This window comes from Chanos chanos, chromosome 14 (assembly GCF_902362185.1).
Source record: "Chanos chanos chromosome 14, fChaCha1.1, whole genome shotgun sequence".
In the NCBI taxonomy this organism is placed as follows: domain Eukaryota; kingdom Metazoa; phylum Chordata; class Actinopteri; order Gonorynchiformes; family Chanidae; genus Chanos; species Chanos chanos.
The window spans coordinates 20,903,735-20,929,297 of record NC_044508.1 but is presented as its reverse complement, the minus strand read 5'-3'; the positions used below and the strand labels follow the sequence as shown (position 1 = coordinate 20,929,297).

General features: G+C 42.1%; 1 protein-coding gene across 3 annotated transcripts in view; it reads left to right on the top strand.

Moving 5' to 3' along the window:
* pde4ba (phosphodiesterase 4B, cAMP-specific a) overlaps positions 1 to 25,563 on the top strand; it is a 108,197-nt gene that overhangs the window by 41,605 nt on the left and 41,029 nt on the right. For all 3 annotated transcript variants that reach the window (XM_030792027.1, XM_030792028.1, XM_030792029.1), the window contains one exon: positions 24,474 to 24,668. In XM_030792027.1, coding sequence (XP_030647887.1) covers positions 24,474 to 24,668 — 195 coding nt within the window. The remainder of the gene's footprint in view (positions 1 to 24,473; positions 24,669 to 25,563) is intronic.

Here is a 25,563-nt window from a genome sequence, read left to right as displayed (position 1 = left end):
GCATGTGATTTTATGATTGAGAGTAATTATTATCAATTTTATCTCCTTGTTTCTCTTTGTATGTGTGTGTGTGTCATACACACAATCCCCCCCCCACACACACGTAATAAGGATTATGTCAAGGGGGTGAGCTAATGCCCCGAAGCTCCCATTAAATATTACTCTCTCACTACGGCCTGCTCCCCTTTACTCAGCTGTGAAAAGTTACCCTACGTCACTTCCCAGCAGCTTAATTACTCTCTGAAAACACACACATTAAATCTGGCAGCTTTTAGGTGTTTTTTTCTAATGTGTGGGTGTTTTTTTTTTTTTGTATTCAGAGCCAAAAAACAGAAGGACAAAAATAAGAACATTAGTCATCCTACCATGTTCAAACTGACTTTCCAGTGATTTAGGATGGGTTAGTAGAGAACGCTCAAACCAAAAAGCCCTCACCTCTAAACAGCGTGCAGCCTCCTCCTCCAATCAGTGCACAGGCTCCTCCCCCAACCAGCACACAAGCTCCTCCTCCACAAGCCCCTCCTGCAACCAGCACTCAGGCTCCTCCTCTAACTGACACACAGGCTCCTCCTCCAACCATCACTCAGGCTCCTCCTCCAACCAGCACTCAGGCTCCTCCTCCAGCCTGCAGGGGAAGTCATAAACCAGCAGCAGTAGCAACATTTGCAGCATTACTTACAGCATTAATGCGGCAGATTTATAAAAACAGATATGTGTTGGAGTGACTACAGGAGAGGCTTGGGGAATGCTGTCCTTTGACAGTAGATTTATGAGTCCTTTTTCCCAAACTTGACTGTTAATGAACTGCTCATGAATCAACTCACATGGGAAGAAATATTTAGGGATTAACAAATAGGGAGCCAATCAAAACTCAGACCTTTTAGGAGCCCATCTGGAACTGCACACCACCAAATGAATATACTTTCATTTGAGAAGGGATTTTCAATTTCATTAGTTTATATCTATTTGATCTCAGACCGTTCCTTAATTTGGGTACTCTGTCGTCAGCCTTCCTTTTCGCTGTTATATTTCTGAAATGAAATGAAAAAAAAAAACCCCAACAAACAAACGGGACAAAAAAAGAGCAGATACTTATGATGAAGGGATTGACCAAACAGCATACCTTGCTCCCTTCTGCTGATATACAAAAGAGGAGGAGAGGAAGACACTGTCCTCACCTGCCGCCCCCAGCACTCCAGGCCTGTCCGCCCTCTACATCATCCAAAGGCAACGGAGACAGATGAGTGGTGAACAGGACAGAGCTCAGACACCACACACCAGTGAGCACACAGAAGAAAACAGACACACAAACAGAAGCATCTATTAAAACACACAAGACAAATTGCTTATCATTCGCACACTCAACCAAATAATGGGAAAAAAATGAAAAAAAGAAAAGCATACATCACTACATGATTGAACATACCACCAGACAATTTGTAATGATAAAAATATAGGAGAGTGGAGGAGAATGTTAGATTATGACAGTGTGTGTGTGTATCATCCAGTACTGTGCAAATGATGTGGTTTAGGTGAACAGTAGTACTGGTTCATTTGCAGTTTTTGAGTTAAAAGCAGGAAAAAACAGTGAAATGTTTCTGTCTGCTTTCTGAGTGAAGCTGAGTGTTTTTCTAGTCCTGAATGATCTGATAAAAGAGTGAGTTTATTTTTGCTTTTCTAGTTTTAGAATTGTTTTAATGTTTTAATGTCACAGGTGTTTCGTGTGTGTGTATGTGTGTGTGTGTGTGTGTGTGTGTGTGTGTATGTGTATACACACACACGCACACACACACACATATATACACACACACACATACATACACACATACAGTATATATACTGTATGCATGTGTATTCTGTGCGTGGTCTATGTAGGGACACACCAGTAAAAAGCAGAACAGTGGGAATGGTGGAATGCTTTAACCTAGAGTTGTGTTGGGGAACACTGTTACGGTTCCAAGTGGTATGAAACCAGTCATGTGTGTCGTTGACTGGCCGGTGTACATGTGTCTGATTCAGTTAACCCCTTTACTCCATCTTGTGTGTTGCAGTGTGGGCCTTGTGATTAATTATGTAGTTGATTATTTCTGTATTTCTGTGTTTGGTCAGAAAATTGAAAATTGAATAAAACTGTGAGTCCAGGAGACTTTCACTCTGTAGGCATGTCCTTTGCATGTCTATGAGAAAGTCAAGCTGTGTGTGGTGGGATATTTAGCTCTCCCATAGCCAGAGGAGAGAGACAGAGAGAGAAAGAGAGAGAGGGAGAAAGAGAGGGAGGTTTTTTAGTATCAGTCCTACTGACATAACCATGCTTTTGTTCCATTAGCAGCTGTAGTGATAAACAAATCAGTCACAGTATTAGTCAGTAAATCTCAGTCTGGACAAAGGTATGGCTGAATGGCAGGGTTTCTACCACCAACAGCAGCATCACTCTTGTCTTAACTAAATGACAAAGGTACACATACCTTGAAAGTTTTACAGGTTTTTTTACCCTTGGGTACCTATATTTTTGTGATCACCTTTTCATGGTTTTGACCCACTTGGGTTTCCATATCTTCTGCCCAACTCCGCCTCGTCTGACCGTGTGTGGCCATAAATGAATGAGGGGAGTGACTCTCCCAGAGCGTGTGGCCAGCAGTCCCTTCCCGACCACAGGCAGGGAACTGTGCCGTGGACTTGAGATGTAGGCAGATCTCTGCACTGCTAAACAGTGCTTTAACCAGGCATGCCCCATGGGAGCCTGCAGGTTTAATTAAATGTGCTCCATCTTATTAACAACAGTAATTGAATCTCCAGCCCATGCTTACCTCCCATCATTCAGCAGTGTTTTGTTCTTCTTCCACCAGCACACGCGGAGTGTAAATGTCATGTTTGAAGAAATTGAATCAGGCCTTGAATCAGTTTGGGGATCGCTTTCCAATTCTTGTCTTATCAGAGGTGTTGTACTGCCAGCGCAGGTGGCCTACTGCCTTAGCACAGATGGCCAATGGGGTTGCTGTGGAAACCAGTTTGGTGTTTTGTTTACTGCTGGGCCTAGTGGTGGCAGTGAGAGATGTCTGATTGGTGGTGAGAGTGGACAGAGCTATGGGAGCGTTTGTGTGTGTGTATGTACATTGTTATGCTGAGAGACTCCTTAGTCCAGTTACCATTCTGTGTTCTGCTGGGAATAGAATGAACATATTTGCACAATTAAATTGATGTTGCTCTGTGTGAAAGTGAGAGTTCAAACATATTTAGCAATTAGGATATGCTCAATGAGCATCTTCCTCTTTCCCATCTCCATATACACAGACACACAGACACAAAATCAAACCCCTCACAGTACACAAATATACATCAATCAGTCAAACCACTCACAATACACAAATACATCTAAACCAGTCAAATCCACTCATATCTGATTCATACTGAGCTGTAAAGAGCAGCTCAAAGCAGAATCCTCCTCACTGATGCACAGGGAAGATGAAAGCTCAGCTCTTTAGATGGACCACTCATCCCTCTTCCAGGTCTTGAGCCTGTCTTGAGGCCTATTTACAAATATTTTCCATTGTGGTTTTAAAAATATCGCCTTCTCTCTAAAGCTCTAATGCATTTTCAGTGAAGAGCATCTATGTAAGTTCTTTTTCTTTGTGGTGTGTGTGTGTGTGTGTGTGTGTGTGTGTGTGTGGACCCCAGAGAGTCCTACTGCTTCCCTGCTCTTAATAATGCAAGACACCAGAGTATTTAGGATAATAGGATGAAGTCAGTGTCCTGTTCTTTCTGTGCCGTGTGGACCTTCTCTACATTTTATGACCTGCTGAATGAAATGCACTGGACTTACAAACACCTTACCAACTCAGTGTTCCTGTCAGGAAAAGTTCTAAATATTTAGTTATTTGTTTGTTTTTTTTTGCTTAAAATGTATGATTCATAGTCACATAAATAACCGCCTGTCATTCACAGATGTGCTTAGACAGCTCTTTTCAATAATTATAGTCCTGCATCCTCCACTTGTCTGCTGTTTTGAGATCTGAGCTGTCAGACTATGGTTTCACGGTGGTGACAGGTTGACACTGCCTCGTCTGTGTTAAATTAAAATTGGACCATAGTAAGTCAAGCCTTCTCACACTCTCCTTACCTAGCCTAAAGAAAAGGCTAATGCCTGTCATTGCGGGTTCTGACATACAGAATCTACTGCCTAACACTGGCCACAGTATCACTGCCTCGCACTGGCTACAGTATGACTGCATTACACTGGCCACAGTATCACTGCCTTACACTAACTACAGTATCACTACCTCACACTAACTACAGTATCACTGCCATACACTGACTACAGTATGACTGCATTACACTGGCCACAGTATCACTACCTTACACTAACTACAGTATCACTACCTTACACTAACTACAGTATCACTGCCTCACACTGACTACAGTATCACTGCATTACACTAACTACAGTATCACTGCCTTACACTAACTACAGTATCACTGCATTACACTGGCCACAGTATCACTACCTTACACTGACTACAGTATCACTGCCTCACACTGACTACAGTATCACTGCCTCACACTGGTCACAGTATCACTGCCATACACTGACTACAGTATCACTGCCTCACACTGACTACAGTATCACTGCCTTACACTAACTACAGTATCACTGCCATACACTGACTACAGTATCACTGCCTTACACTAACTACAGTATCACTGCCTCACACTAACTACAGTATCACTACCTTACACTAACTACAGTATCACTACCTTACACTGACTACAGTATCACTGCCTTACACTAACTACAGTATCACTACCTTACACTAACTACAATATCACTGCCTCACACTGACTACAGTATCACTGTCTCACACTAACTACAGTATCACTGTCTCACACTGGTTACAGTATCACTGCCTCACACTAACTACAGTATCACTGCCTCACACTGACTACAGTATCACTGTCTCACACTAACTACAGTATCACTGTCTCACACTGGTTACAGTATCACTGCCTCACACTAACTACAGTATTACTGCCTTACACTGACTACAGTGTCACTGCCTTACACTAACTACAGTATCACTGCCTCACACTGACTACAGTATCACTACCTTACACTAACTACAGTATCACTGCCTTACACTGACTACAGTATCACTGCCTCACACTGGTCACAGTATCACTGCCATACACTGACTACAGTATCACTGCCTCACACTGACTACAGTATCACTGCATTACACTAACTACAGTATCACTGCCTCACACTGACTACAGTATCACTGCCTCACACTGGCCACAGTATCACTGCCTCACACTGGCCACAGTATCACTGCCTTACACTGACTACAGTATCACTGCCTCACACTGACTACAGTATCACTGCCTCACACTGGCCACAGTATCACTGCCTCACACTGGCCACAGTATCACTGCCTCACACTGGCCACAGTATCACTGCCTCACACTGACTACAGTATCACTGCCTCACACTGACTACAGTATCACTGCCTTACACTAACTACAGTGTCACTGCATTACACTAACTACAGTATCACTGCCTCACACTGACTACAGTATCACTGCCTTACACTGACTACAGTATCACTGCCTTACACTAACTACAGTATCACTGCCTTACACTAACTACAGTATCACTGCCTCACACTGGTCACAGTATCACTGCCTCACACTGGCTACAGCATTACTGCCTTACACTGACTACAGTATCACTGCCTCACACTAACTACAGTATCACTGCCTCACACTGACTACAGTATCACTGCATTACACTAACTACAGTATCACTGCCTTACACTGACCACAGTATCACTGCCTTACACTGACTACAGTATCACTGCCTCACACTGACTACAGTATCACTGCCTTACACTAACTACAGTATCACTGCCTCACACTAACTACAGTATCACTGCCTCACACTGACTACAGTATCACTGCCTCACACTGACTACAGTATCACTGCCTTACACTGACTACAGTATCACTGCATTACACTAACTACAGTATCACTGCCTTACGCTGACTACAATATCACTGCCATACACTGACTACAGTATCACTGCCATACACTGACTACAGTATCACTGCCTTACACTGACTACAGTATCACTGCCTTACACTGACTACAGTATCACTGCCTCACACTGGTCACAGTATCACTGCCATACACTGACTACAGTATCACTGCCTCACACTGACTACAGTATCACTGCATTACACTAACTACAGTATCACTGCCTTACGCTGACTACAGTATCACTGCCTTACACTAACTACAGTATCACTGCCTTACACTAACTACAGTATCACTGCCTCACACTGACTACAGTATCACTGCCTTACACTAACTACAGTATCACTACCTTACACTAACTACAGTATCACTGCATTACACTGGCCACAGTATCACTGCCTCACACTGGCCACAGTATCACTGCCTTACACTGACTACAGTATCACTGCCTCACACTAACTACAGTATCACTGCATTACACTAACTACAGTATCACTACCTTACACTAACTACAGTATCACTGCATTACACTGGCCACAGTATCACTGCCTCACACTGACTACAGTATCACTGCCTTACACTGACTACAGTATCACTGCCTCACACTGACTACAGTATCACTGCCTTACACTAACTACAGTATCACTGCATTACACTAACTACAGTATCACTGCCTCACACTGACTACAGTATCACTGCATTACACTGACTACAGTATCACTGCCTTACACTAACTACAGTATCACTGCCTTACACTAACTACAGTATCACTGCCTCACACTGGTCACAGTATCACTGCCTCACACTGGCTACAGCATTACTGCCTTACACTGACTACAGTATCACTGCCTCACACTAACTACAGTATCACTGCCTCACACTAACTACAGTATCACTGCCTCACACTGACTACAGTATCACTGCATTACACTAACTACAGTATCACTGCCTTACACTGGCCACAGTATCACTGCCTTACACTAACTACAGTATCACTGCCTCACACTAACTACAGTATCACTGCCTCACACTGACTACAGTATCACTGCCTTACACTAACTACAGTATCACTGCCTCACACTAACTACAGTATCACTGCCTCACACTGACTACAGTATCACTGCCTCACACTGACTACAGTATCACTGCCTTACACTGACTACAGTATCACTGCATTACACTAACTACAGTATCACTGCCTTACGCTGACTACAATATCACTGCCATACACTGACTACAGTATCACTGCCATACACTGACTACAGTATCACTGCCTTACACTGACTACAGTATCACTGCCTCACACTAACTACAGTATCACTGCATTACACTAACTACAGTATCACTGCCTTACGCTGACTACAGTATCACTGCCTCACACTAACTACAGTATCACTGCATTACACTAACTACAGTATCACTGCCTTACGCTGACTACAGTATCACTGCCTTACACTAACTACAGTATCACTGCCTTACACTAACTACAGTATCACTGCCTCACACTGACTACAGTATCACTGCCTTACACTAACTACAGTATCACTACCTTACACTAACTACAGTATCACTGCATTACACTGGCCACAGTATCACTGCCTCACACTGGCCACAGTATCACTGCCTTACACTGACTACAGTATCACTGCCTCACACTGACTACAGTATCACTGCCTTACACTAACTACAGTATCACTACCTTACACTAACTACAGTATCACTGCATTACACTGGCCACAGTATCACTGCCTCACACTGGCCACAGTATCACTGCCTTACACTGACTACAGTATCACTGCCTCACACTAACTACAGTATCACTACCTTACACTAACTACAGTATCACTGCATTACACTGGTCACAGTATCACTACCTCACACTGACTACAGTATCACTGCCTTACACTGACTACAGTATCACTGCCTCACACTGACTACAGTATCACTGCCTTACACTAACTACAGTATCACTGCCTCACACTGACTACAGTATCACTGCCTCACACTGACTACAGTATCACTGCCTTACGCTGACTACAGTATCACTGCCATACACTGAATACAGTATCACTGCCTTACACTAACTACAGTATCACTGCCTCACGCTGACTACAATATCACTGCCATACACTGACTACAGTATCACTGCCTCACACTAACTACAGTATCACTGCCATACACTGAATACAGTATCACTGCCTCACACTGGCCACAGTATCACTGCCTTACACTAACTACAGTATCACTGCCTTACACTAACTATAGTATCACTGCCTCACACTGACTACAGTATCACTGCTTTACACTAACTACAGTAACACTGCCATACACTGACCATAGTATCACTGGCTTACAGTAACTACAGTAACACTGCCATACACTAAGTACAGTATTGGTGATGATGTGTGGTGGGCAGCTGGGGGCTGAGGTGGGAGCTAGGATTAGTTGTTGAGGAGAGTGATGACCTTAGGGAAAAAAACACTTTTGGTGTTCTGGTATAAAACAAATGATGCTCTCTTGTAATGAAGAAATGTCGCTATGTTGCTAACTTTAAAACGCCTTCACTTTACACGAACTTAAGCAACTGCTAAGTAACAGTGTGATTACACAGGCTGGCAGCAGAGGGCAGCTGTGTGTTATATGCTTTGACTGTGTACGTGCAGCAATACTAATGTAGAGTCTCTCTCTCTCTCTCTCTCTCTCTTTCTCTCTGTGTGTGCGAGTGTGCACGCTTGTGTGTGTGTCTGTGTGTGAGTCCATGTATGTGGTTACTGGTATATGTGCTCGTGTGTGTGTTTCTCTAGAACTGGGTCGACCTCCATTATCCTCTCTGACTCAGAGAGGATAGAGCATCTGGAAAAGTAATCACAACAGGAAAGACACTCCTTCTCTTTCCCTTCTGCAGTCTCACACGCAGAGTCTAAAATACCCTGTCTACAGTCTCACACACAGAGTCTAAAACACCCTGTCTACAGTCTCACACACAGAGTCTAACCCTGTCTACAGTCTCACACACAGAGTCTAAAACACCCTGTCTACAGTCTCACACACAGAGTCTAAAACACCCTGTCTGCAGTCTCACACACAGAGTCTAAAACACCCTGTCTACAGTCTCACACACAGAGTCTAAAACACCCTGTCTACAGTCTCACACACAGAGTCTAAAACACCCTGTCTACAGTCTCACACTCAGAGTCTAAAACACCCTGTCGACTAGAGGTGTACAGAGACGTCATTAACTGTATCTGTATCTGTATCTGTTCAACCAACAAATGATCTGTATCTGTATTCAGATAGTAGTCCAGACGTGGATGCGGTTGGTACCGGAAGTAACGCTAAGTGGGGCAAATGTTGTATTTTCTAACCTAATATTCATTGGCAGTGCAATTTTTGTGCCTTCAAAGCATCAAATTTATTTAATATTGGCACTTAATTAATTATGAAATACATTTCCACATCCTCATACTGTACTTTTCATCTCTCTCTCTTTTTTGTATTTTTATGTTTAGATTCTGTTTTGCATTATTAATAGAAGCTATTTACAGTAAATTTGTATAAAAAAAATATCCTTTACTTGAAGGGAATAATCTTATATTCCAATGATGCTGCGTTCACCATTCTTGATGTGTTAACGTTACTGTAATTCTCCAGGGAGACTTGAATTACTATTTTACAACAGTAATTTCCGCTGACTCGGTGGGACCGACTACAGAATAGCGAACACTTTTCAGTAATGTGTAGTAAATGAAACAACTAGTTAGTGAAATCAGTGTTCTATGTTCCAAACCGAATGGGCATTTTTATCTTGTGGCCTTTCACATTAATATGAATTGATTTGAAGAAACATAATGGCTGACACACAGACATGTCAATCATTGCTGTTTTTATGAATAATAATGAGCAACTTTGGGTAGAAGTAATATCTGTTTCCATCGCATTATTTGTGATTTCCCAAATAACATGTTCAGATTCGGGTACATCCCTTCTGTCTATGGTCTCACACTCAGTCTAAAACAGCATTTCTCATAAGGCAATAAACGCTTCTCTCAAAAGTTAGGTGGCAACTCTTTGTTATTAGGTAGCTGACAGTTTCACCACTTAATATCAAATTATTTTTTTCCATGTTTGAATGTCATTACATTAGATAACTTTCTGCTTTGTCCTTACAGAACAGCATTTCCACATAAGCTACAAATGTATCTTCTACACACATAGATACACCTAGGTTCTCCAGTCATGGAAAATCACTGAAAATTGAGAACAATATGTATTAAATGACAAGACAACACAATGCAAATTCACTCATAAATTAGACATTGAGCAGGAAGAAGGTTGTTCATGTCAGAGTTTGAGCAGTGAAAGGACAAAGAAAGAGAGGAACAGAGAGAAATACAGTAGAATGAAACATTGCAGTCGATATATGAAAGTTGTTGTAACTGTCATTGTTGTCAAGACCAAATCCTAACCAAGCACACACACACACACACACATGCACATGCACACGCACACACACACATGCACACATGCAAACAGTATTCACACAGCACACAATGTATGCAGTAAATACATCCCCAGTTTGTCTCTGTTTCACTGTTTGAATATCTATCTATATATAACTGATTATACTGGTATGGGTTTTGTTTAAGTATATTTAGGAAACTGTGTGTTAGTGTGTATGTGCGTGCATGTGTGTATGTGTGTGTTTGTGCGTGTGTATGTATGTGTGCATGCATGCGTGCACATGTTTATTTAGGCATGTGTGTGGCCATACTCACTCTGCTTAACTTGATCTTTTGTCCCTCAGTGTGGTTGTTTGCTGTTGGCTACAGCAGAGACGTTTGAGTAGCTGTCAATCTTAGTCCCACATGCCTGCAGGGAGACCTGCAGTGTTTCAGTGCATGCTAAGACCTCTAAAAGAGTTCTTGAGATACAAACAGAAGCCGATATAACCTTTGACCCTTGGAAGGCCCCTATCACACAACCGCTATGACCTCTGGGACTGTGTCTGGATTGATCAGATGACCTCTCCATTAAGTTAGACTCAGTGTTATGCAACTTATCTGTGAATCTGGACAGGCAATAACCCAGGAAAGCTCATGGGAGCTGATGTGTACCAACAGCCTATGGTATTAAATTGGTGATAAACATGAATTGAAGGTTTTACTGTGAGCATGTACAATAATATGAATTCCAGTAGGAGAATCAACAGGTTTTGATAAAGGGACCACAAAAATGGTAAATGTTACATTACTGAGATATGGCTTTCAGAATTGCTATCAAATGTGTTAGTGATACTTCAAGGAAACAATGAGTTTGAAAAACATTGACTGGTCTGAGGAATCCTGGTTCCTTGTGCATCTTGCTTAGGTAGTACATGCTGCTGGAGGTGGGGTAATTATATGGATTCAGAGCTACAGACTGGAGGAGGTGGTGTGATGGTGTAGATTACATTTTTATCCGCTGAAGAGAAAATGCTATGCTGTGCTGTGAAACAGTGTTAGGGTTGGTGTTGTGATAAACAATGTTAGAGTCATTGCTGTGATAAACAGCGTTAGAAGCCAGTGAGTAAATGTTGTTAGAGCCAGTACTGTGAGTGAATGGTGTTAGAGCCAGTACTGTGAGTGAATGGTGTTAGAGTCAGTGCTGTGAGTGAATGGTGTTAGAGCCAGTACTGTGAATGAATGAATGAATGAATGAATGAATGAGTGAATGGTGTTAGAATCAGTACTGTGAATGAATGGATGAATGAATGAGTGAATGGTGTTAGAATCAGTTCTGTGAATGAATGGTGTTAGAGTCAGTACTGTGAATGAATGAATGAATGAATGAGTGAATGGTGTTAGAATCAGTACTGTGAATGAATGGATGAATGAATGAGTGAATGGTGTTAGAATCAGTTCTGTGAATGAATGGTGTTAGAGTCAGTGCTGTGAGTGAATGGTGTTAGAATCAGTTCTGTGAATGAATGGTGTTAGAGTCAGTGCTGTGAGTGAATGGTGTTAGAGTCAGTGCTGTGAGTGAATGGTGTTAGAGTCAGTGCTGTGAGTGAATGAATGGTGTTAGAGTCAGTGCTGTGAGTGAATGAATGGTGTTAGAGTCAGTGCTGTGAGTGAGTGAATGGTGTTAGAGTCAGTGCTGTGAGTGAATGGTATTAGAGTCAGTGCTGTGAGTGAATGGTATTAGAGTCAGTGCTGTGAGTGAATGGTGTTAGAGTCAGTGCTGTGAGTGAATGGTGTTAGAGTCAGTGCTGTGAATGAATGAATGATGTTAGAGTCAGTGCTGTGAGTGAATGGCGTTAGAGTCAGTGCTGTGAGTGAATGAATGGTGTTAGAGTCAGTGCTGTGAGTGAATGGTATTAGAGTCAGTGCTGTGAGTGAATGAATGTTGTTAGAGTCAGTGCTGTGAATGAGTGAATGGTGTTAGAGTCAGTGCTGTGAATGTATAAATGATGTTAGAGCCAGTGCTATGAGTGAATGGTGTTAGAGTCAGTGCTGAGAGTGAATGGTGTTAGAGTCAGTGCTGTGAGTGAATGAATGGTGTTAGAGTCAGTGCTGTGAGTGAATGAATGGTGTTAGAGTCAGTGCTGTGAGTGAGTGAATGGTGTTAGAGTCAGTGCTGTGAGTGAATGAATGGTGTTAGAGTCAGTGCTGTGAGTGAGTGAATGGTGTTAGAGTCAGTGCTGTGAGTGAATGAATGGTGTTAGAGTCAGTGCTGTGAGTGAATGAATGGTGTTAGAGTCAGTGCTGTGAGTGAGTGAATGGTGTTAGAGTCAGTGCTGTGAGTGAGTGAATGGTGTTAGAGTCAGTGCTGTGAGTGAATGGTATTAGAGTCAGTGCTGTGAGTGAATGGTATTAGAGTCAGTGCTGTGAGTGAGTGAATGGTGTTAGAGTCAGTGCTGTGAGTGAATGGCGTTAGAGTCAGTGCTGTGAGTGAATGAATGGTGTTAGAGTCAGTGCTGTGAGTGAATGGTATTAGAGTCAGTGCTGTGAGTGAATGAATGTTGTTAGAGTCAGTGCTGTGAGTGAGTGAATGGTGTTAGAGTCAGTGCTGTGAGTGAATGGTATTAGAGTCAGTGCTGTGAGTGTGTGAGTCAGAGTGTGATGGTTTGCTGGAGCTCGTCTGTGAGTCTCGGTTGTGTAAGTGAGGTCCTCTCAGCCCTGACAGCATGCTCTGGACTAGCCTGACCTTTTCTCTCTATCTCTCTCATTTCATTTCTTCTGCTTTCCACCAGTCTGGTGAGGAGAATATGGAGAAAAAAGTCTCTTTTTCTTTTGTTTTCGTACTCATCCAGACCTTTTCTCCCACACGCTGTTGACTCGCTCAAAAGAAGAGAGACGCAGATGAAAAGAGAGGGAGACATGATGTGGAACCCAGAGACAACAGTGCTTGTGATGTCATGAGCTGTCTAGTCAGAGAACGGGAATGTGTGTTTTGGTATTCATCTAACTGTGTGATTGATACTGACTCCATGGGAATTTTTCTGGGTTTTTTTCTCTTCCAGAAATTGTGCCTACAAGATTGTTTTCTCTCTTGTTTTAAAACAGAGACCATATGACCTGTCGGACTCTGTGGACAGAGACAAGTAAACATCAAAGGCATTATAAATATCAGTCTGTACTGACAGCCACTGTTCCACGCCACATTCCTGTCATTTTTGTCTTTCAGTCACACAGATTTCATCTGTGGCTGAAAACCATATATGCAGAAATATTGTTTTAGCTGGGAGTGCGCTCAAAGCTGGAATTCTGCCGAAGTATTAGAGAGATATTTTAATGAGTTTTCCTAACACAGGCTTGTTATATACTCAATACAGATTGGTCTAGGAGCATGCAGGAACCCTGGATAAATGCCTTTTGAATTAGTTCCAGTCTTAATGATACAGTAATAGTAACACATCAGTCCTTCCTTCTGAGACACTGGGCAAAGCAACAACTCCTGCAAGATTTTTTTTTACGGTATTGTTTATTCATATCAGCATATCCCTGTCCACTCAGTGTGTGGAAAACATCACAACTCGTTGTAGTCCCACATAACCTCGCTAAACTGCACTGAATACCTACAAACTCTGCCCCACTGTCACCAAGGCTTTGGAGTAGACTGTACTCCCGCCTTTGAGTAGACTTCTCACTCACACCTACAAGAGCAGGTTACAGAACATCCAGACCAGCTGCAGTTTCACTGTTAGGCAAATGTTAGTGTTGTGATGATGTCATTGTGTTCATGCCACACACCATTTCTACTCTCATGTGGAGAGCAAAGTGAGCTGCCTGAGAGCTGTCATTTCTCCAGCATTTTCAACACAACCCAGATAAGACAATACAGATCCAGGCCCTCACTGCAGAGTGGATCCCTGAGTGTAAGTAGCTGTCCTCTCCCGTGGTCCTCTCAGCTCTGCTGCATCACTGACTTTAAGCACCACACTGCCCCATGCCACGTTTGCCCTCTGATGACTCCACTGTTCTGGGCTGTATCACTGATGGTGGGGACAGGTTGTATAGGGACTGTATTGTGGAGTTTGTTTCCTGGGGTCAGAAGAACCATCTGCAGATTAACATTGAGAGGGGTCACTCAACAACTTCCTGGTGATGTGGCTGGAATTGTACTGGTGAGGGGTCACTCAACAACTTCCTGATGATGTGGCTGGAATTATACTGGTCATTGTTTTGGCTGTGTTAGTTTTGGCTGTGTTAGGTTGTGTTTGGTGTTCTATTGGAATATGTTTAGGTGTTTTGCACTGTTGAGATGTTGAGTTGTAGGGCTGTGTTTAGTTTTTTCTGGCTGTTGAACAGTGTGTGTCAGTGAGATGTGATATACAGTATATGTGATGTGAGTGAGATGTGATATACAGTATATGTGATGTGAATGTGTGATTGAAATGTGATATACAGTATATGTGATGTGAATGTGTGATTGAGATATGATATACAGTATATGTGATGTGAATGAGATGTGATTTACAGTATATGTGATATGAATGTGTGAGTGAGATGTGATATACAGTATATGTGATGAGAGTGTGTAAGTGAGATGTGATATACAGTATATGTGATGTGAATGTGTGATTGAGATGTGATGTACACTATATGTGATGAGAGTGTGTGTAAGTGAGATGTGATATGCAGTATATGTGATATGAATGTGTGATTGAGATGTGATATACAGTATATGTGATGTGAATGTGTGAGTGAGATGTGATATGCAGTATATGTGATGTGTGTGTGTGAGTGAGATGTGATATACAGTATATGTGATGTGAGTGAGATGTGATATGCAGTATATATGATGTAATTGCGTGATTGAGATGTGATATACAGTATATGTGATGTGATTTAGATGTGATATACAGTATATGTGATGGGAGTGTGTGTAAGTGAGATGTGATATACAGTATATGTGATGTGTGTGTGTGAGTTAGTGAGATGTGATATACAGTATATATGATGTGAATGTGTGATTGAGATGTGATATGTGATGTGATTGAGATGTGATATACAGTCAGGCTCCTGTACATGTGGCTGATCTACTTCACCCTCACGCATCAGCTTGCTCTCCTAGGTCAAATACGCTAAATGTACGGTCTGTCCCACACACCCGCCTAAAGCCCCTTGGTGACAGAGCTTTTGAGGCTGTGGCACCTAAACTGTGGAAATGCTCTGCCCACACCCTTAAGGTCTGCTGGTTCTGTGGATGATTTTAAACGGCAGCTAAAGACGGATCTGTTTAGACAGGCGTTTGGCTAATCTGTATGTACCAGGTCTGCAGTTTATGTATCTTGGACATAAAATGCAGACCTGACATCTCAGTCATGGAGAAGAAAGTAGATTTGCTTTCATTCTTCTTGTCTGTTTGAATTCCTTAAGTGCACACTTTCCTTAACTACTCATGACACTGATTCCTAGTGTACCTGAGCCAAAGGACAGGTTCACAATCGTAAGGAACATGCTTTCGTTTGTGCTCTGCTGCCCTCTATTGGTCATATTAATTTCTGCTTATTTTCACCTCATAGACCCCTATCAGACCTCTCCTCATAGACTCCAGCAGAAAGCTCAGATGCACTGCCTTCTCTCTGTGTTTTGGTCCCGTTGCTGACTGTTTAACTCTAATCATCACCTTGTCATAGTGAAGCTATTCGTAATTCTGAAACACTTCGATGCCAATAAGCTTGGTGTTTGAAAATTTGTAAAAATCATGATGCGATGTGTAATCTGTCCGTTTTGATTGCCACAAGACTAAGAGGCAGTGATTTGAAGTGATGCAAATGACTGGGAGGTTGACTTACATTGAGATTTCCCCTAATGTCAAATGCATACACAATGAATCTTTTGTAAGTTTACCTGTAAATAGAGGCAAGTCTGAATGCTTAAGTGGCTGGCCTGTGTGTTGTAGTGTGCTGGCTACTCACTTTCCGTTTGTCACAGGCTGTTTTCAGGCAAATGCGTAAACTCAGAGCTGAGACTAACAGTGTGCGACGAGCTGTCTGTGGATTTAAGGGTTTACACAGCAGTTAGGAGGGTGTGAGTATTTCTGAATGACATGGCTAATCCACTGTGCGGACGTCATTTAAACTCCGTCAGCGTTGGACAAAGGTGACTCATTCTTCCCAGGAACTTCAGGAATGTGTTTTTATTCAGCACCCACTGTGCCAGCAGTTCTCCAGAGCAACATGAGACATGAGAGCAGAAGAGTAGTGTGTGTGTTGGATGGGTTATTGGAGTAGATATTTCAGCAGACAGACATTACTATAATCCAATTCAGCATGGTGCATATACTACATATTCATTCCCACACAGATTTTAGTGATCTGAACTGAATTACGTTCTGTTGCAACTCCCCCCCCCCCCTCCTCAAAAGATATAAAAAGAAAAGAAAAGAAAAGAAGAGAAAAAAAAGAAAGAAAGAAAAGGAAAGAAAAGAAAAAAGAAAAGAAAAAAAGAAAAGAAAAGAAAGGTTTGTTTCTTTGTGTGTCTCTCCTAAAAATATTCATCCATGGATCCATGGTATAATCCTTTTTTGATAGGAAGCTCAAACAGGAAACTCAAACAACAGTTGAACATAATTTAAAGTTCAAAGGGCAACAGGAAACCACTATTGTTCATGTTCAGCCTTCATATTTTCATACAGAAAGGGTGTCAGTTTCAAACGATTAATCTCCCTAACAAACACATTCTGTTTGATTTAGTCTACCTTACAGATACAGTGTGTGTCTGACTCCCGTGGTAGTTCCTGTGGTCTCAGGCAGATAATCCAGTTTCACTAGGTCCAGTTCCATGTCACTGGTTCCTCTCCGGGTTTTCTTTGCAGCCCTGGTGTTCTTTACACTCAAGGCTCCACAGGCAGAGCTGACTGCAGGGAGGAATGGCCTCACTATGGGGCTTGTCTTAGTGGGAGGGCACAGTGTTAGTGTGGAGCCCTGCAGAGCAGAGCCTGGCAGCCAGGTTCTGTGTGGACTCTGGCAGGGCTGAGCCCAGCTGTGTAGACTGATCTGGACCTGGATGTAGAGCTGCATGATTAGAGCAGCACGTCTAGAGTCATGATTCGCCGGTCACCCCGCCACAGGGTTCACTTTGACTTCAGTGAGGAGGTGGTGAAGAAACTTCACACTTCCACTCTCAGGTCAGCAGCTTGGGTTCCCTCACTCCAACTCTCTCTCTCTCTCTCTCTAACTCTCTTTTCCTTTGTCTTGCTCCATCTGTCTGTCTGTCTGTCTGTCTGTCTCTCCTCTTATCCGCTGTGTTTTTCGTGGTGTCTTTCTCTCTGACTGATTTACATGTTCATTTGCTGTTGTTTCCTCAGTTTCTCTTCCTCTGGCTCACATGATTCATTTTTTCATTCTTACTGTACGTGTTTCTCTGTAGGTGTGTATGTGTGAGTGTGTGTGTGTGTGTGTGTGTGTGTGTAAAACTTAACTCTGGAAAACTGATTTCATGTGGCTCCTATGACCACCCACTCACACTCTCTTTTTTTATTTTATTGTTTTAATTCTTGTTTCCTTTTATTGTTTTTATCTCTTATATTGTTCTGTAATCCTTTAGAAGTCAACTCTTTTACATTTTCAGCATCTGTGTGTTCTCCCATTACACTTACACACAGTGAGTATAGTCGTAACTTGCTGAGACCCAGAGGGAAACTGTGGGAAAGCAGAAGATGATGAATGCTATGAAGAATCCTATTTATCTATTTATTCATACAGTATTCTCACTCTGGTGTTATTTAGCTCACACTGGTTCAGTTCTGTAAATATTTATCTCATAGAGACAGTTATATTTAGTTTTTAAATGATGTACTTTCATTCTGAATGTAAGTAGATTGTAGTTGAACAGACTGTTGGAATATGTATGTTTGTTATCTCTCAACCTTTCTTATCATAATATATTTCTTGTTTATTGTCCTTCGCTGTGTCTTTATCTTGTGCTGAGCACATGTGGCTGCAGACCTGTTTGAAATATGCTCTCTAAATAAAGTTGACTTGAGCAGGCTTTTTCCCTGAATGGCCAGGCTTTGCCTCTGGGGTCATACTAATGACCCTGAAACGTATGGTTTTCTCACGTGACATAGGATCACATGGGTTTCTCACAGACTGCTCTTTCCTGTTGTGTATTTGCGTCTGCCTGTTGGGTATTTGTGTATGTACTGTATCTGTAATGTGTTTTATGAGTTGTGTAGTGTGTCTGTGTTTGTATTGTGTCTCATGAGTTGTGCAGTGTGTATGTATTTTGTGTGAATTATGTAGTATGTATGTAGTGTGTCTGTGTTTGTGTTGTGTGAGTTTTTTTAGAAGTTGTATGGAAGGCACCACATCACATACATACACACACACACACACACACACTCACACACACATACATACACACACATACATGGAAAGCACCACATGACACACACACACACCAGTGTTTCCCTCAGGTCTGAAATATAGGCTACTTGTGGCGGTAGCCGGCGGAAAGGGCTGGCATTAGCTGCCGGCCCAAAAATGGTCTACTACATGTTACAAACAACAAATACGTGTGACCTATGAATTTCACATGATATGTTTCACAGATCGTCTTCTAACATAATACTAGAGAACGTCTGTGTGTGTGTGTGTGTGTGTGTGTGTGTGTGTGTGTGTGTGTGTATGTGTGTGTGTGTGTGTGTGTGTGTGTATGTGTGTGTCTGTGTGTGTGTGTGTGTGTGTTTCTCTGCAGCACGTGTGATTCAGGGTTTCTGTTAGCCGGCAATTACCGTTATTTGCCTGGTAAAATTTAGGGAAAAAATGATAAGTTAATAACTGGTCAGTCAAAATGTCCGGTAATACTGCTCATACAAAACGTATAATGAAGGCTGTGTCTAAACAGGACATGTGAGATTTGATAGCGAAACAGCCTGGAGACTGCAGAGGAGGGCACACACACATTGGACACGTTTGATTTCAAGTTTGCAGTAATGAAAAATAAGAGAAAATAAAATGTTACCTGGGAGCCTATAGGCTACATCTGATGCCATGTAGGCCTAGCCTTTTTCTCTAATCAGGCTACAGATGTTACAGGTTAGGCCACAGATGTTTTGTAATAGCCTACATTTTAAGGACTAATGTTGAGGTTTTGCTCAATCGTTACTGTTCGTTTTGCTTAGCCGTTAGGCCTACTGTTCATTAAAAATACTGTTCATTAAATACTGTTCATTAAATACTGTTCATTAAACTGATTTGAGGTCGTTGCCATTCTGTCGTCAGCCTAGGTGTACATTGGGTATGTTTGCGTTTGTAACATAGACTGTTATTGAGACGTGACTGGTGAGTTTCAGATTTTTCCGGTAAAATAAATTCTTCCCGGACCGGCAAGAAAAAATCCTAACAGAAACTTGGTGTCATTGGCAGTAGGCTATACCCTTCTTGCGATAGCAAAATGAACAGGTACTGGAGGGGTAGATCGAGGGGAGATTGTCCACTAGTTAACTGATCGCAGGCGGCGTCCCTCTCTCAGATGGATAAAAAATGCTAAAATGGGTCGCCAAATATATTTTGGTGGCCGTTAATATACCTGGGCGGTGCGCCCAAGTAAAGTGTGTGTGGGAGACACTGCACATACACATACACATACACACACATGCGCACACACACATACAAACACACACACACACACACGCACACACACAGACACGCGTGCGCACACACACACACACACACACACACACACACACACACACACGCACTGGACAGACAGATGATGAGTGTAAATCCTCAGCAGCTGTAATAGTTGGAAGGGGTTTTTCAGTGTATGCACTTGGTCTTTCATCTTCACCCTGTGTCTCTTGGGCTCTGTGCTGCTCTGGCATGCCTCATGGTTTAGCCTGGGATAACTGGAAAGTTTGTTTACATAGGGTCTCCTCAGAGAGTCTGCTGCTCTAAAGGTTCTGCACTGGCAGGGAGAGGTCGACACATTCTGCTCCTTTCTTAATCCTCAGGAACTGGCCAGCAGCTAGGGCTGAGAGCAGTAAGAAACCATAAATATAGCAGTTAACACTACTATTACACTTACACTTCACACACACACACACACACAGACACACACACATATAAACTAACATACATGGACCCCCCCTCCCAACACACACACACACACACACACACAAACATACATGGACCCCCCCTCCCAACACACACACACACACACACACACACAGACCAAAAAGAGAATATCATACAGCCTCTGACCATTTAAATCTACACTTACCGGTGTCTTCTCCCCTCACTGTTGGCCATGTTCTCACTGATCTCTCTCTCTCTCTCTCTCTCTCTCTCTCTCTCTCTCTCTGTGGTGTGTACTCACTCTGACTTCCTCAATGTCATGTGATCACTATCATATCTGTTCTTACCATATCATGAAACTTTGCTTGTGGTTCAAAATCAAAATACACATGATTGGTGTGTATGCATGTGTGTATGTGAGTGTGCGTGCGTGTGTATGCGTGTGTGTGCGGCATGTGTGTAGGCGTGTGTGTGTGCGTGTGTGTGTGCGGCGTGTGTGTGTGCGGTGTGTGTGCGTGTGTGTATGTGTGCGCGTGTGTGCATGCGTGTGTGCGTGCGTGTGTGTGCGGCGTGTGTGTGCGTGTGCGTGTGTGTGTGGATGTGTGTGTGTGTGCGGCGTGTGTGTGTGGCGTGTGTGCGTGTGTGGATGCATGTGTGTGCGTGTGTGTGTGGCGTGTGTGTTTGGTGATAGTTAAAACAGAGTACTGAAATGCAGTAGGAGGAGCTTGAGTCCCCGTTTGTTGGCCACAGGTCTCATCACAAGGGAAGATGGTGCTTTATCTCACTTCTCTTAGTAAAATGAGGATGAAATGTCAAACAAATTGCAAACACTGGCAAGAAACAGACATATAAAAACAGCTCTTTGGTTTAATATTCATCCATTAAACTCTTAAAAAATAAAATGTGTGAACACAGTGATGGTCAGTGTGTAGGTTATAGGTGACAGTGTGTGTGTGCGCGTGTGTGTGTATGTGTAGTAACACAGTGATGGTCAGTGTGTAGGTTACAGGTGATGGTGTGTGTGTGTGTGTATGTGTAGTAACACAGTGATGGTCAGTGTGTAGGTTATAGGTGACAGTGTGTGTGTGTGTGTGTGTGTGTGTGTGTGTGTGTGTGTATGTGTAGTAACACAGTGATGGTCAGTGTGTAGGTTACAGGTGATGGTGTGTGTGTGTGTGTATGTGTAGTAACACAGTGATGGTCAGTGTGTAGGTTACAGGTGATGGTGTGAGTGTGTGTGTGTGTGTGTGTGTGTAGTAACACAGTGATGGTCAGTGTGTAGATTATAGGTGACAGTGTGTGTGTGTGTATGTGTAGTAACACAGTGATGGTCAGTGTGTAGGTTACAGGTGATGGTGTGTGTGTGTATGTGTGGGTTTGAGTTCAGTTGTTCATCATCAGTGTAAAGGAATGACTTTGATGAACATATGAAATCTAATCTAAGTGTTTGACTGAAAAAAAAACGTCTGGGAAAAATTGTTACGTATGAAAGTGTAAAATGGTCTTTTTTTCAGTCCCCTCTGATATCCACTGTTCATTTAGGATCCCAGTTGTGGGTGCTCAAAGTGTGTGTGTGTGTGTGAGTGTGTGCGTGTGTGTGTGTGTGTGTGTGTGTGTGCATATGTGTGCTTGCGTGTGTGTGTGTGTGTGTGGGTCTTCTCAGATGATGACGACGATGATAATGATGATGATGAGTACAGTAGTGTCTTTAGACTCTAGAGAACCATGTTTATGTGAAATGGACAAGGTGCTAATGGGGAGAAATGGGGAGTAACTGACATACATGTGCACTTTGACCTAAGGTTGGACAGGACAGAGCAGAGAACCAAGCTGTCCAAGAGAACAAAGCATCCCTTTACAGACACTAGAGAAACCAGACTGAATTATTTACTGGAAATCATGTCTGTCCCTCATTGGTTTCACTTCCTGTTATGTGCACCATCACAGTGGTAACAGAATAATGCACGCATGCTCGCACACACACACATGCGCACGCACGCACACACACGCACACCTTAATTCTACTCCTCACGATTTCACTTCACGTAAAAATCAGTAAATTGAACATGACTCTAACCCCAAACTTTCCAAAACCTAACTACTTTGAGGAAACAGTTTTGCTGAAGTGGAGACAAATAAAGTCCTCACGAGGTTCCTACTAAATTATATCAGATATCTCAGATATGTCAGTCCCCACAATGCCATAGGAAGCCAAACAAGACACACGCACACACATTATACGCACAAACATACACACTAAATTGTTTTATAAACTCACACTCTGATATCAAGGGGTGAGGGGCGTAATATTTCCCTTTTTATGAATAAACTCTGCGCTGTTTGCTTGTATGACATTAATACAGCTTTTTACAATTGCCTAAGCACGATTTCGAAAACAGGGCTCATTTTGTCAAAATACTACACGCAATTCACACAACCACACACACAAGTAGCAGAACACCTCAGATCTTTTGCAAAACGAAACACTTCATTCAAAACTATACAGTAATTTATAAAAACCCAATTTTGTCACCATATGGCACACACATGGTTCATATGATCTGATTCTGTGTACACCAGTTACACACTGCTGTGCTCAATCTAAAACACTTTTAACATTTCTACTTTTCTAATGATATATTCTTGGTTTGATTTTTTCAGAGATATTGTTGGAGTAAAGTACGTGAATATATTGACCAAACACAACACACTAGACCAGTACTGCACACTGATGGAATTATTTATTTCTCTCCACATTGAAAATCAGTCAGTACATCCATGCATTTCCAAAGGCTGCATTTTGCACTGAAAATCAGAACAGAACATGTTCTAAATAGAATATAGTACATACCATAAACACAGCAAAAACATTTGTGGAGACAAAAAAGAAAGCATAAGCCCCTAAGTGCCATCTCTTGGCCCGGCTAGATCTGACCACAGCACTTCATCCACCTCACAGGCTATGTCCTCTCTCGCCTCTCTCAGTGTCAACCCATCGTTTATAACGTGGTCAACCAGTGTCGCTCCAATCTCATCTGATCCATTTGGTCCTCATCTTCTTTCTCCACGTCCTCCACCAGGTCTACCTCCACCTCTTCCTCCTCCTCTTCCTCTTCCTCCTCCTCTTCCTCTCCCTCTCCCTACTCCTCTCCCTCCGCGGGCTTCCCCCTCATCCTCACTCTCCCTCTTCCTCTTCCTCTTCCTCCTACTGCAACCTTGCCTTCCATTTTTGTTGAAGACGGGTAAACTCACCTGTTGTCTTTTTCATAGTGCTTACGCCTGGCTGGTGAGTTTGCAATTAAGCGCCTAATTGTCTGAACACCAGACGGCCTTGTTTAAGCAATTGGTTCATAGGTGTGGTATTCTGAAAAGCAGTGCCTTGAAATGTTAAAGAAGTGACATCATGTTAGATTTCTGTGTCTAATGTAGAGGAGTGTGTTTAGTGTTTGGAAAAAAGTGTGAGGCTGAGAATGTGCTTATAGTTGTGCTGATCTGGGCTGAGGTTTTACTCCTGGAGTGTCAGGTTTCACTAACTGTGTGTTATTTTTAATTTTAGTGTGTAAGCAATCGTAAAAACTGTAAGATTAACTTTATACAGTAAAAAATTCTATGATATACACACATTTCCTGTTCACAGATAGTTTCTCCATTCTGGAGTTTTACTGTGCTTAAAGAGACTGGACCAGAACGTATTGTCTCTGTGTTCATTAAAATCACACATCAAATTTTTCACAAAAGAGAAAATGAATCATAATGAGCAGTTACAGAAAAGTGACTTTAATGTTGACTGTGTTATGAGTGACATGTTATTAATTTTTATATTATTCGGCAATCTCAGAGTTGATAAGAACCTTCAGGTATTCTTTGTGGAGTAATATTTTTCTCATCTGTGTGTTTGTGTTTGTGTTTGTGTGTGTGTGTGTGTGTGTGTGTGAACAGCTTTGATGTTGAAAATGGCCCATCAACAAGCTGTAGTCCACTGGACTCCCAAGTGTCCCCAGGTTCTGGACTGGTTCTGCATACTAACTTTCCGGGTCACAATCAGCGCCGGGAGTCCTTTCTGTACAGATCTGACAGCGACTATGACCTTTCACCCAAGTCCATGTCTCGCAACTCGTCCATCGGATCCGAATTGTGAGTATCCCCCCCAGACAGAAAGAGCAGACAGAAATAGTTTTTTATACTGTGGATCTGTAATCATAAGCGGAATAACCATACAATGAGAGGAAATGTGAAAGATACTTTGAAACTGGATTTGGTGTGTGAGTATATGTTGGGTTGTGGGTTATGAGAGTAAATGTTGGATTATGGGTTATGTGATTGTATTTTTGGATTATGGGTTATGTGAGTGTATGTTGGATTATGGATTATGTGAGTGTGTGTTGGATTATGGGTTATGAGAGTATATGTTGGATCATGGGTTATGTGATTGTATTTTTGGGTTATGGGTTATGAGAGTGTATGTTGGATTATGGGTTATGCGATTGTATTTTTGGGTTATGGGTTATGTGATTGTATTTTTGGTTTATGGTTTCTGAGAGTTAATGTTGGATTATGGGTTATGTGATTTGTATTTTTGGGTTATGGGTTATGAGAGTATATGTTGGATTATGGGTTATGTGATTGTATTTTTGGGTTATGGTTTATGAGAGCGTATGTTGGATTATGGGTTATGAGAGTATATGTTGGATTATGGGTTATGTGATTGTATTTTTGGGTTATGGTTTATGAGAGCATATGTTGGATTATGGGTTATGAGAGTACATGTTGGATTATGGGTTATGTGAGTGTGTGTTGGATTATGGGTTATGTGATTGTATTTTTGGGTTATGGGTTATGAGAGTATATGTTGGATTATGGGTTATGTGATTGTATTTTTGGGTTATGGGTTATGAGGGCGTATGTTGGATTATGGGTTATGAGAGTATATGTTGGATTATGGGTTATGTGATTGTATTTTTGGGTTATGGTTTATGAGAGCATATGTTGGATTATGGGTTATGAGAGTACATGTTGGATTATGGGTTAT